Here is a 14111-nt window from a genome sequence, read left to right as displayed (position 1 = left end):
GCAATGTGTGGATCTGGGATGGACTCTTGGGATGCTGATTAGAGCCCCCCATGAGACCCTATTTTCGGCATTAATAAATACCTCAGCTGAAACCTCCACTATGGCAAGACTTGCAGTAGTGCCCTGAGGTTTAAGGGGGACATTGCCCTTTCTGATCGCTGTAAAGTGCTGACACCTTTGGCTGCGAGTGTGCGGAGGAGGGAGGAGCACTTACCAGCCCTCGGCTTGCAGTGAGGTTCTGCAGAGCTCCAGCACAAGCTTCCAGGGTGGCGTCCTTCTTGCTCTGATCCATCAGGGACAGATAGGTGCGGATGGCATCAGAGTGGTACAGCCAGCTGGGTCCTTTGGGTTTAAAATCCTCCTCAGGAAGGGGAACACCGTACTCATCATTCTACAAAGAGATGAGAAACTGGAAGCTCAGATACTGCTCTTCACTTGCAGCCCCTGCCTGGGGCTGAACCTCACATTTCCAAGCCCTCTGCGGTACATCTTACCTCCATTTTACCACTCCTGCTGTTGAAACAGCCTGTGAGAGTTTTGTCCATATAAACGCTCCGGGCCATGTGGTTGAGCTGGGTGTATTTGTTGGGAACTTCAGCATCCAGGCGGTAGGAAAGGTTGTGCAGGATGCAGATGCAGTTCTCCACAGACTGAAATCACCCCCAGAATAAAAATGCAGGCATCACATTAGGCAGAAAAATATGGAGCAGCACCTGCTATAGCTCCAGAGAGGGCATATACCACGCTGTAATTAGCTTTTTTAGCAGTTATACTGCATAGGCTCCTGACCCTGCTTAAGGCAGCAATGGATGGGAAGGAAGGAGGAGGTCTACTAGGCATGAATGAAGGCCACATTGCCCAAATGCCAGTGAGCTGGCTGACTCAGTGAACCTTGTTAGGTCCCACTGCTGCAGAGAGGTTGATAAACGGGAAAAGAGAGTGCAGAGTGTGCTTATATCAAACGGCCCGCTAGGAAATGCTGGCTCTTGAAAGTCTTCCTCTTGCCATAGTCAACTTTCAGTGACTTTATCCAAGTCACAGCTACAGATTAGGGGACACTTTTTACCAAGAAAAGGCTTTTAAGCCTCCTTTACCTGGATGCCAGAGTGCCTAATGTAAAGAGCAAGGAAGAATTTTCACTAGACACCTGCCACCAGCACCAGACCACACGGACACACGGCCAGAGAGCCATGTTTGGTACGTGCTGCTGAAACTGGTCATGCAAAAGCCATCCCCCAAAGAGGAACTTCTCATCTGAAATAATTCTGGTACTTTTTTGGGCATCGATGGCTTTAGGATATCTGGCTAGTATCACAGGTGGAACTCCAGAAAACGTGGCTATGAAGGCTATTTTGTCCAGGATAAGTGCTGCTTATACGTAGCAGTCAGAGACACAGTGGGGGGAGTGGCAGAAAGATGCCAGCTCCTGGCTTCCCGCTGGATGTGGTGCCAAGCTGGGGATTATAGTCCTGTTGGACTTGAGCTGCCAAACTGGGACTTGAGTCGCCAATCTGGGACTTGAGTCCTGCTGGATGAAGAGATTTAGTGGTGGAAAGAGCAAGAGATGGAGGTTAAGATGCTGAAAGGACCTCAAGGTAAGAGGGGAATGGGGGAAAGCACATTGGAGGTTCAGGGGCCAAAATATTTTGCCATGCCTGGTGTGTTTGGTAAAGGAAAATTGTAAAACCCACCACTACTTCGGCCCCAGAGCAATCCTATGACAGATCGCACAGGGGTTTGGAAGGACAAGAGCAGCCCCCAAAAGTCTGGTCCCTCTTGTGTTCATTTGAAAGGGATTTTGAGATGTTCCCAAAGTTGCAGTTACTGGCTATGGGGCTGAACCCTAGCAAACAGCTTGGGGTGAGCATCTGGTACCTTATCATCTGGTCGGTTAGAAGCCACACAGTTCTGGGAGTAAGTCATGACGGAGTCGATCAAGCCAGGGTAGTTCCTCATGGTCTGGCGTCCCATGTCTGCAGAGCTCAGGTTTCTGAATAAAGTCATCACGAAGCATGTCAGGAGAGAAGGAGGAGAGATGGTTAGTTGGGTTCACTCACTAGTTTCTGTGGGCTGTTCTGGCTGTAGCTATGATTGAATTCCAGGATATTTTTGTAGGTTCAGCAAGGCTGGTGTACTGGTCTCATTTTGAAGGACCGCACTGGTGCACAGCTCTCCTGTTGCTCCTTAGGACCTATTTAATCTAGGAAAATGTCCTGTTGAGGAGCTCTGCATAGAGTGCATCCTCCTAGTGAGAGCAACTATCAGCAGTACTTGCCTCGGAGGCTGTGCGTGTGCCATTACACAGACTCCTCGCCTCCTTGGAGGTGCTTCCAAAGAGAAGGCTAAATAAAGACCATCTGGGATTCTTGTGAAAATCAGGAAGGTGCACCTGGTTGTAAGCACGGAGCTACACAGGGTCAACAGCAATATTCGTGTGGGACAGTGGGGCAGAGAAGCTGAAGAGCAGCAGTTGCTCTGACCAGAGGGACTGGCCAGTTTGTAATGCAGTGTATTCCCAAGCACGGCTTGCTGCCAGGACAGGGGAGTTTTTCCAGTAACAGGAAATGTTTTTTGTTGTTTTGTTGGGTTTTTTTCTTCCCCGTTTTATTGCCTTGTAGCTTGCAAATGAAAAACAAAGAGAGGTTGGCAGTCCTTGTGAGATATTCACTCCAGGCGTTCCAGAACTGGATTTGATGTTCACTCTGATTTGCAGCCTCCTCATTAACATGAAGTCATCTGCAATCCAGAAATGCTTGAGCAGCAATGGCTCGAGCCCAGGGCAAACCCAAGGCTGTTCTCATCTCTGTGTTATGATGTGGCAGGGCAGTGAGTCAGAGCAATCCCGGCTCACCCCTCGGAGCAGGGGCTCCGGACCCAACCATCCTGCTTTCCTTACCTGTCTTGCTGCCCTGCCTGGGTCCCCCAGGCTGCTGAGCATCCCTGCTGACCCGCACCCGGGTGCTGGATGCTACTGCGACGTGGGAGACAGAGCCTGCCTTGAGTTAAACTCCACGGAGAGCTGCTTTTGCAAGGTGTCATCGTACCCTGTCCCTTCTTTTAATGGGCTATTTTGTGGCATTGGTGGGTTGACGTGGTCTTGAAAGCAGAGCACCTCATGCAACATACACCAGACACCCCGACATGCAACTGCATGGGGAAGGTGCCTTCCAGGGCAGGGAAAGGAGCAGCACTCGCTCTCTTTCAGACACGGTTCCCAGCCACAGAAGACGATAGTATCACGTCTCCAAAGGCCCCTGCCGTATTCACCCATTTCGTTTCATAAGCAGATACAGCTCCTACTAGCTGCATGTCTGGTAAGGGTGCGGCTGGCCCTGCGCTCCCTCGGGGAGAGCTTCACTTGATGAAAGTACCTAATTATACAGGGTTTTTTTTTTTTTTCTTCCCCCCACTTGTTCCCAGTGAGACAAGGAGCTTGCATCCAAGCGGAGGAGGGTGGTAGGAGAAACAGCAAGTCAGGGCGAAGATCCTCTACAAAAGGGCTCTGGCTTTCCCGTAAAAAGAAATAAACTACTCTGGGCTCAGTCTGCACCTCCTGTTTTGTCACTGACCTGCCTGATGAGCCAGGAAAAGTCCAGGGCAATGGGACTTCCCTGTGCTAAAACAGTTACTAAAATCAGTGGGAAAAGCCCTGTTTTCCCCACATAGAGGATTGTGTCATTTTGTCACTTAAAAGCCATACCAGTTTGTTTTCTAGCAACCAAAATTTTCTCTGGTACCCTCAAAAATCTAAAGGAAAAGGTGTGGAGTTCCCTGAGCTGAACACTGTCAGGTTTCACTGTTGCAGCTGTCCTATGACAAAGCAACTTATATTTTTGAGCAGAGACTTAGCAAGAACAAACTTCTTAAAAAAACAAAAAAAAGCTACTAGGAAAAACATGTTACATGTTATTTTTCTCCACCTTCTCTTAGTCAGGAAAACTTTCTCAAGGAGAATGTTTTATTAATACAATTGCAGTGAGCGTGTCTTTAGCTTATTGTAAGAGGATTTAGACAGCCTCAGCTTTTGTCAACGGACACAAGCTACAGTAACTCCCTGCTGGGTGACTCACCTCAAACAGCCTGTAGCATTGAAGAATACTTCTGGGTCAATAATTTCTCTTGTCCTATTGCAGCTGCCATCAGACCAGCCAGAGAAAGGGATGATAACGCAGTCTGTCAAGACGGGGAGTGCCTCCTGTATCAACTCTTCTTTTAATTCATCAGTGGAGGAGAGGTTCCAGAGCAGTCCTAGGAAGGTAGGAGACAAGCTCAAGCAGAGGCTCACCATGTATTAGAAACTTTTGTTAGGTCAGAGTGAATTCCAGCAACTAAGCCCTCCTTCACTTCATCCTTCTTTGCACTAAGGGTGCAGAAGCTGCCCTAAAGCCTAGTCTCTGTCCATCCCTATAGTATAGAGGCAGGATGGGCACCAGGGGCATGGTGTCATGTGAAGGTGGGCGTCTGAGCATCCTGCCTTCCCCCAGAATTGCTGTTTATTGCCATTAGATTGCAGGGGGAAGGGCATCTTTCCTGGGATCTCATAAAGGCTTGTACACAAGACCTCGGTCACAGCTGAGGGTGATGTGCACCAACGAACTCACGTCAATCCTTCAAGAAAAGGTGAGACACCCATGAGACAATCTGCCCAGCCATACTGGGATCTCCAGCACCCTTGATCTTCCCTGAGAACAGCAGGGAGCAGGGGTGCAGGAAGGCATGGGAATGGCAGGGTGACCACAGCTGTGGGGGGAAACCTGGGGCAGGTGCTTCCCCAACGGGCGCTTATGACATGAGGAACCTTTGTGGGACAACGAAGGGCCAGAACCTCCTCTGCCTTCTGGTTTAGGTTGCCATTTGGTGTGACAGAAGAATAGACCTTCCTCTTTGTGGTGTGGCAGCACCATGGCTATTGGCCCTTCGTGTGCTGGAGCAACACGGCCCACAGGCAGGGAGGAGCATGGTCCTTGCTGAGGGCTGAGCAGGCTGCTGCGTACCTGTCAGTTGTTTCTGAATCTCAGTGTTCACCGTCCTCCGCAGGAGGCTCACGCACTCCCTTATCCCATTCTGCCGCCGGGTTTCTATCTTGTTGGTTGGATTCTTGAAGACCAAATTTCGAAGGGCTCCGGCTGCTGCCCGCTGTACGTTCTGGTTTGTGCTGCGGAGCAGCTCGACGAGCTTGGCGATTCCCCCCAGCCGATAGACCTGTACCAGGGAGGACAAGCTGCCATCAGCAAGGGGTGCAGAGCATCGCTGGGACAGGGACAACTCGAGTGGGCATGGCAGTGCAAGGAGCCCACATGGCACATACCCAGGGGAGCTGGGAAAGCAGACCTGGCAGTTAAAGGGTGGTGAGAGCTTGCATATTACATGTCTGGTTCAGGCCAGAGGTCATGAGCACAAAGGTGCTGGCCTTGAGGTTGGAGCTTACACTCCAGAAGTGGATGTCCATGCGTAATGGCCATGGACAGAGTCCTTTGCTGATGTAAATGTGCTTGCTCCCACAAACTTTCACCTACGTCCATCACCCTGCATCAGGTGAAAATGTTGCTCTGCCTATCTGTAGAGGCCATTTATAGCAATATAATGACATGATGTGGTAATTTATCTGCATCCTGAAATCACAGGCTGAGCTAAAAGGGATGCTCACGGCAGAGTGTAAACACCCTCCAGGCCAGCCAGGAGCCGTACTGGGCTGTCCTCTGTTGGGGCAGCACCGGGAAGGGGTGTGAGCCCCGGCCGGCAGGACACCACGCACATGTCAGGGAGGTTTGAAGGCAAATTCCTCCAGCTGAGCTCTCCAAAACGACGAGCGTTCCCGCTGTAGGATGCCCTCTGTAGCAGGTCTCCTGGGGACATGATCCCGCATGGAGCCCCTCCTGGCGCAATCCAGCCCATGGGCTGGGGATTTGCTGACAATAGAAAATGAATGAGCGCCTTTCAGAAAGGAAAGAAAACAAGCGTGCGCCGGGATGACTCACATACCTGCTCTGACACATCTTTCTGGGAAGCGATGGGATGGGACAGGCCGGTGCTCAGAGAGTGTTTTCAACGGTAACGAAGGGTGTGGCCACCCCACAATTAGCGACGGTGCCGTGGGCTGGGGTACCTGCACTCCCACAGCCGCAGCAAGGGCACAGAGATCTGTCCCCGCACTCTGCCGTGTGTCCAGCTCCGCTATCATGTCAGGCAATGGGAGGCCACCTCCGTAAGGATGGCACCGTGGTAACCCCAGGTTTGCATGACTGCAAGCACACCGGGGTGGGGATAAACCTTTGCGACAGCCTTGCTACAGCAGGTCCATCCTTAAGGCTGCTTCCTTGGCTGCACGTTGGCATTAATTTAGTAACTGGAGAGTGAGAGCATAAGAAAAATAAGCTGCTCGGTAAGAAGGGCTTCTGTTTGATCCGGTATATTTGTACCTGATTACTGTTAACCCATGGGCTTAGATGGCTGGAAATGGCTGAAATGTCACTGAGCAATGCACAGCGAAGATCATTTTAGGGCAATTTTATGTGGCTCTTATGTTGCAGCTCTGACATAGCAAAAGATTTGTGTGGAACTGCATCCAGAAGAAGACACTGCACCTGGGTGCCTGCTTCCGTATCACCAAACCCCGATAACCTGCGTCACGGCCACTTACGGTGATAATGTGGACACAGTCTCCTCCACTGCCTGGTAACTATTCCCCTCTTAAAATCCCAACTGACTGCTATTAAGAGCTCCGAAGGGGTTTACTCACCTCTTGCTTGGCGGACTCATCCTGGAAGCAGGTGTGCTGGAGGTAGTAAGCACCCATGGCCTGGTATTTGTCATCAGAGGAGCACAGAAGCTGTATGGCTTTCTGGATGGTCATTGTACCGCCGTCTATCTCATCACCACATATTCTGTGTTAAAGAGAAATACAGCCTGGCGTGAATGCTCAGCTGAAATGGCTACGTCAGTACTGGGAATTATTAGGAAGGAATCGATTACAAAATGTAAAATACGATCATATTGCCACATAAACCACACGGTGCACCCCTAGTACATTTCTCTGTCTCAAAAAAGAGATGATGAAAGTGGGAAATATACAGTGGAGGACACTAAGGCTAATAAATTATGGATCTGGTCTATCCAGAAACAAAGGAGACAGAAAATAAAAGCTTGGTTGAGGTGCTAGATGTCTAATCATGTCTAAAGTGGAAGGTTTAATGAACCGGTATTCACTGTTTCTCAAATAAAAGAATTAGTGGACAAGAGTGAAACCATCCGTCAGGTTATTAGGGCAATCTAAAGTAGGCAGATGCTTTTCCCACAGCATGCGATCCTTTGATGTGAGGTGTGGTGGAAGCAAAAATGTGAGAGCAGCTGATGGTCTTGGGAGGCTAGAGCAGATCCCTTAGGAAAAGGCAACTGGCATGTCTGGAGTGATGGGGTGGACAAATATTGAGTTTATGAAATACTAATAATAGCAGTGAGACATCCTGCTCCCAGGGTATGTTTACACTGGTAGTCTCCAAGCTCTTCCCAAAAGCTGGCCACTGTCATCATCCCTGTTATAGGCAAAGAATGTGCCTACAGACTCCAGAGGAAGGATATGAATGCCTCTGGCTGGGAGCAGGACTGAAACCTTGGGGGAAAATACAAACACATGAAAATTTGTCCACTTGTTCAGAAATATGAAGGTCTTGCTCTCCTTGGCTTGTACCTATTTAGCATCAACTGCGATGTTTTAATCACATAAAATTATAAAAAGGAACAAACTTTCAGACTGATGAAGGGGCTCTGACCTGCAAAGCTTGTCTGTGTTTCCAATTATTTCAGTTAGTCTAACAAAGGTTACTCTCTCTTCTGAGCATCCTTGCGCCTTAGGGGTGCAGCTGGCTGCAGCAGGGTCTCCGCTCACGGCAGAGGGTCTGCGTCAATTTGCACCAGAATAAATGACCACACAACGTTCAGGACTGAGAAGAGTCAACCCCCAAACTCCTGTTTGTTCATTACTATTTCAGCAGTGATGGGATACAAATGGGAAACACTTTGTTAACAGTGGGTGAAATAAAAAAGGTGAGGGAGGGCTTTGCGAGGACAACTAGGTCATCGTTGTGCCTGGCTGATGTTATTCCCTGTTGAGGCTCCAGTTGCGATTGATGTGGAGTTTTACCTGGAGACTGGGGAGATCAGGTCCTGTTTGAACCACATTAATTTCTACATAAGCTTTTTCTCCATGTCATACTAATGAGTGGCTACGTAGAGGGGCTGATCGTCCTCAGGCAATCTGGCAGACTAACAAAACAGAGTGTTTTTAAATCGGTTCGTTAAATGAACCAATTGCATTTGAAGTGTTAAATATTACTACGAGGGGGTGGCTTCTTCTAGGCATGGGATATGCAGAATTATTTTCATTGTGTCAAAGAAGCATTAAGAATAAAGGTCTAAGAAGGACACCCAAGTGTGGTCACCACCACCAGCAGCTTACAAAAAGATAAAATATTTTGTCCTTAAGCATCCAAAGATTCACCTTCACACAACACAGGCCAGTGAATATTATCCATAATTCTACAGCAAATTTCATACAAGATATCAAACCTAACAATCATGCTGTGACACTGGAAGACAGCGTGACAGGCTGTTTTGTCTCCCCAACCCTCATGGCTATCAGTCTCTGTCTAGTTTATATTACTCATTTAAGCACCTGTGTGGTCAATGGAGAGAAATAGGTGCTTCTAAGAACAACTTGCTTTTGTACCTTAGACATTCTTCCTGAGACAGGAAGGCTTGGAGATACCTCTGCTGATAGACGGGACTGATAGACAACAGTCTTGGATTGGACCTTAAGCATTCAATGTCTAAGGTTAGATGAACTCATTCCACTTTTATTTCTACACTATCAATAAAACATGGCTTCGTCATATGGTTTTTCATCAGTCTGAACTTGTATCAAAGCTTGGCTCACAGAAACTTCCATTACACTTGCAACAAGGAAACATAAAACCGAAAGACAAAATTTAAACTAGGAACTATGGAACCTCCGAAATCTTTCATTTGGATGCAGGATGCCGTGATTTTCTCTTAGTCTTTTTCACATTCCTCGGACATGCAACAGAGCTGAGATGCAGATGGATCCAGCATGGGAAGCACCAGAGGGACTCCTCCTTTGAGGGATCCAGACCTAGGCTGGCAGTGTGTGTGGGGGGAGGCACCTGATTAAACGCACCAGGCCAGAGGCCACACAGCTTAATTAATAATGGTGATTTTTTTTTTTCCTTTTTAATTTACCAAATTGAGAGAACCCCTAAATCAGGTGCACTTTTTATGAGAAAGAAGGATGTCCATTTGGTCCAGCTACTCAAGGATGGTGGTTTTCTACACACCCACTCAGTAAGAGGGCCAAACCCTCCTTCATCAGTAAAAAACTGGGCACCCAGGTCCAGTTCTGTGTGGGAAAAGATGGGGAAGGTTCCATTTCCCCTGCTGGCTCACCAGCAGGAGAAGTTCCCAGAAGCTGAACCGCTGGGCTCAGTCATGCCACCTGAGAAGCAGTGTTTTCTTCTAGCTGAGAATATAATCACCCTGGCAAAGCCTGCGCTAATGGGAGATTGTTCATCAGCCAGTCAGGGATATTCCTAACCAGATCTACACGACGAGAACAGCCCGCTCCAAGACAAATTCTTGGGCCGCGGCCATCTCCAGCCTGGGCCAATGTGCCTGGTAGGAAGAGCTCCAAAGGTTGCTCTTCTTCCACAAGAAAGCAGCAATCAGAATAGGGAGAGACCTCAATTAGAAATGATTCAACAGGAGACAAATTAGATGATCAGATTCAGGTGTGGAAGGGAAACAAATACAAGGATCAGTATCACAGAAAGGCAAATTCCCTCATTTGCTACTAAGGCTTTTGGTTTACTTTGTATTAGCAGATTGGTTGCTGTTAATCAGATCTAAGTCTCCATCCTGGTTATTAGGGCTGCAAGTTCCAGGAGAGGAGGAAGCCAGAAAACTCTGACAAATTCCATTGTTCATTAATAAAATCACGATGGATTCACTTGTCTCGCACATCCAAGCATTGGAACCAAGATGATAGCCACGGTCTACGCCGAGCAGCCGTGTCCACCCCTGGGACGTGGCACCAAGGTCTTGATGGCACTGAAAGCTCAGCTGAGCTTCCCCTCAGGCTTGGCTCTCCGGGCAGGTGCCAGGGGAGATGAGCACAGACTGACACTGAGCCAGGGAGGAGGGCATCCCCACCATGTGCAGTGACACAATCCCTGCCAGGGCAGCATCACGCACAGCTCCACAGCAACTGCTTTGGATGCAAACGCGCAGCGCGGGCAAGTTCACATCCCAAGGAGCCAGCACTGTGAAACAGTCATTTTTAGAGGCAGTTAATTCCAAACAAGACCAAACCAAAATGACGGTGCCTATCGTTGTACTTGGTTCTTCTTTCATTGTGTGGCATAGCCCTGGAGAATTTATCTTTTGATAGTAGTCACTTCTATTTATCCCAAAAGAGAGGAGATCTAGCAGAAAACGCCTTCAATACCTTTTCTGACTCTTTCAGTAACTTTTCTACATTTTCACTGTTTACAGTTTCCAGACAGACTGAGCTTCTGCCTAGGAATGGATGGTTACAGGACACCCTGACCTGTAGCTACAGCTCACAGGGGCTGCCACAGCTTGGCTGGGGCCAAGTCAGTATCACCACAGACAAATATGTCCGAATGGAAAATCCAAAGGATTGTCCCAGCCTTTACTGCCTCCTCCGTATCTGCCAGCCGGAGTATTCAAGTCCTTTATCAGAGTAGCACCAAGATCGTGCATATTTCCTGGTGCTCTGAGAGGCACTTGCTTCCCCATGATCTCTAATGTGCTGGTTTATCCTTTTTGTCCCAGAGAGCACCAAGGGGAAATGCATCCACATCTGAAATTGAGGCCAAAGGTGCATGTGGTATTACAGAAGACAACACATATTGTAGGTGTCCATTAATGGCTCCTGATCTGTATCAGCAACCCTTAAGCTGGAGAATGTCTGCAGACACTCCAGCTCATCTCTTCATCTTCACAAATGGGAATACCCTGAATCCCTCAGAAGGGCAGAGATCAGCCTGGCCTCTCACTTACATCTCCAGCTCAAACGCCTGGGTCTCCCTGAAGTCACTCGGGAGGCACTGACCGCACCGGGGGCAATTCACTGACCTGCCTCAGATCTCAGCTCCACTGGCCAGTGGCCGCATCTCTGCAAGGGCAGAGGGGACACCCGGCACAGATGCACGTAACCAGCTGGCTAGTGCACGGGGTGTTGCAGAGCCATAACCACCACGTATCACGATCTAGCCTGGCCCTGGGCTCTCAGCCCCATGTGCCCGTGGCATTGGAAGCAATATGTGCAGCACGTCGGCAAACAGAAATAATGCAATGTCATCCGGCAGTAACCACTGTTTTCTTGTACCTCAGGTTCCAGCTGGAGGGGGACAAAGACTCAGAGTTTTCTGGGATGCATTAAGCATCACATCCTTTATTACTGCTTCTCATTATCGCTACCTGATGACCAAAGAAAATGTAGAAACATTTTTTCCTGACTGGGCTGAATTACAACATGTTGTTTAGCTAAAAGCTGGCTAGCTCAAGATGACACGCTGTCACTTGGAGCATGTCACAGGTGCCACCCATCAGATGAAATAGTTGAAATCAGGCATAACACATGTAGGCTTCACCAGCTGCTGAAATCCCTGTTGCTGCCAGTTTCCAGGATGAAAGGCTGCAGATCTGCAGGATTTCATGACAGCACAAAAAGAGGAGCTCCAGGGAGGAAAGGGAGCCCTGGAGCCCAAGACAACTCCCTCCAGCTCTATCAGGTAGCAAGACTCAATCCAGCTGCATCGCAGCAAAGCGTGAGCGCTGCTCATCGAGAGCTGCCTTTGAGCAGGAGCCACCACAATAACCCATGAACTTCTGAGCCCAGGACAGATATACCGAGCTGGGAAATGCCCCATATATGACATCATGCTTCCCAAGGCTTGAGCCACTGTGTGGATGTAGAGAAATATGTCTGGAAGGGACACCAGAAGGTCCCTCTCTGCTCACTGAGGCAGGACCATAACGACAGGGGTGGTGGAAGAGAATATACTTCAGGAGGAGGTTTCCAAAGCAAGGCAGTGACGTTCAACCTCCTGATCTGAACAAACAGCGCAAACTCAGATGTCATCACCAGAACCAATACTGTGGGGTGAGTAAAACCCTACATCATGCCGTAGTTTATCATAGAATGGTTTCTCCCCCAAAAACATTTAGGTGTTAAGCTACTCATCAGGTAGTTGCAGGAAAGGTGCTTTCATCAACTAGAGTTGCTGCTGTAAGAGGAAGGACTCCCCTGAGAGATAGTTATCAAAGAGACAGCCCTTCCATGTCTTACACAGCCAAAGCCAGTTAAATAAATGGAAGCAATCACCAATCAAGAATAGTTCCAGTCATAAAATAACTTTGTGACCAAGTGCAGAAGGACTGTCCTGTGCAGATAGTTTGACAGTTCTTGCACACTCAGTATTTTGATATCTACACATCACTCTCAATGAGAACGTCCAGTGACGCCTTTTTCTTCTCACACCATCCAAGGAGATCGGATCTGTAACACAGGACACCGGCGAAGCACCATGCTTGAACCAGTACTGACACTGCCCACAGTCACTGCATTGCAGAGGAGTTTTGTATCACAGACAGACCCAGTGGATCTCAGGTCCCACTGAAATCACCTCACTGGATCACCACTGAAAGCGTGGGAACTAGCCTTTCTGTTGCTCATAGAGATGGTTTGCTAACCTGCAGACAAGATCTCCACCTACACAGATTTGCAGCATGAAAACTGAACACAAAATTATCCCTGTTTTAAAGGGAAAAACTCTACCTGAAACCCTAGCAGAATAGGAGGAGCAGAGCACCAGACAGGGAACCACCAGCAGCTATTACCCAGGCAAGCCCTTGTCCTGCACATGGAAGGTAAATATTGGGATGCCTACAAGCAAACCTCTCCCTCCTCAAAGATCAGGCTACCCAAATGCAGACTGAGTTCTCCAAGTGCAGAATCCTCCGGCAAGAAACAGTCCTACAGAGCAAAGAGAGCCCAGATAGAGCCCTAACCCATCCCCGAAGGCCCCTTCCCAACAAAAGCAACACTACAGACCAAGGCTAGCAGTGACCTGCTGGGCACTTTGTAAGGGTTGATGACCTTCCTATTAAGTCATTTTTTCAAAGAGAACAACTCCTTAGTATGTTTCCAAAACTTTAAGGACCAGTGCTTCCAACCTTATCTCCGAGTGAGGAGCAGAAGCTTTTGTACAAGCTGCCCTCCGGACGAATCCAGCTCCGCAGCGATTTCACGCCAAGCAGGGGGTGTGCCCCAGCCAAATCAGATTTACTCAGGGGACACAGCCCCAGCTGAGCCTAGGACTTGTAGCCAGACGTTTCCACATCAGAACCTGTTCTGCCAGATGAGCCATGCCCCAAGCCAGGAGAAGTATATAAATGGAGCCACTCCCTAACCAAAGGGCATCCAGCACTGGAGAGCATTCCTCTCACAACAGCAGTTCTTCTCTTCAGAAAACTCCTTTATTTTTCAAGTGACCTTTCCAAAGCCATGACCAAGTCTACAACCATGAGCGCTGTGCAGTGCAGAGCAGGGCTTGCTTTGGGGAGCCTGCCTGCCTGGGACTGACTTCTCAAAAACAGTATTTGCCTTTGGCAGAAGCCAGCTGCAGTCCCATGTCTAATCCTTCTGCTATCCCTCCCACTACACTCCTATGCTCTTTAGTCAGAAATTCCCTAGAACAAGTTACTTCCAGTTTATGTAAGCCTCTGTTTCCTATTCCAGAGGAATTACAAAGCTTCTGAAAGCAGCAGGCCAATGCCACCAGTGCTCTGGGTTGGGCAGGGCTGATTTTGCATGCGTTAAACATGAAGTAACCGGCCACATGGGAAGCTAAAGGTTTCATGACAACATGCTAACGAGCGAGTGAAATTTCTTGGCATACATACTCTGGAACATACTTCTACTCAATACAAAACGAGGGAGGCTGTCACAAGCTGCCATGTCTGTCTGGGGGCTGTGATACCTTCTGGGTGGGCGCAGAGCAGGCTCTGCACGG

General features: G+C 48.7%; 1 protein-coding gene across 1 annotated transcript in view; it reads right to left on the bottom strand.

The window, feature by feature from the left end:
* Window positions 1-14111, bottom strand: part of PKP1 (plakophilin 1) — a 42443-nt gene that overhangs the window by 8912 nt on the left and 19420 nt on the right. Inside the window, exons 4-9 of the mRNA XM_040616627.1 lie at window positions 6740-6884; window positions 4995-5202; window positions 4071-4248; window positions 1876-1990; window positions 495-650; window positions 215-391 (exon numbers count right to left, since the gene is read on the bottom strand). Of these exons, the coding sequence (XP_040472561.1) occupies window positions 215-391; window positions 495-650; window positions 1876-1990; window positions 4071-4248; window positions 4995-5202; window positions 6740-6884 (979 nt within the window). The remainder of the gene's footprint in view (window positions 1-214; window positions 392-494; window positions 651-1875; window positions 1991-4070; window positions 4249-4994; window positions 5203-6739; window positions 6885-14111) is intronic.

Source organism: Falco naumanni, chromosome 17, assembly GCF_017639655.2.
Source record: "Falco naumanni isolate bFalNau1 chromosome 17, bFalNau1.pat, whole genome shotgun sequence".
NCBI classification, from domain to species: Eukaryota; Metazoa; Chordata; class Aves; order Falconiformes; family Falconidae; genus Falco; species Falco naumanni.
The sequence above is the reverse complement of the archived record's forward strand: the minus strand, read 5'-3'. Positions and strand labels throughout refer to the sequence as shown.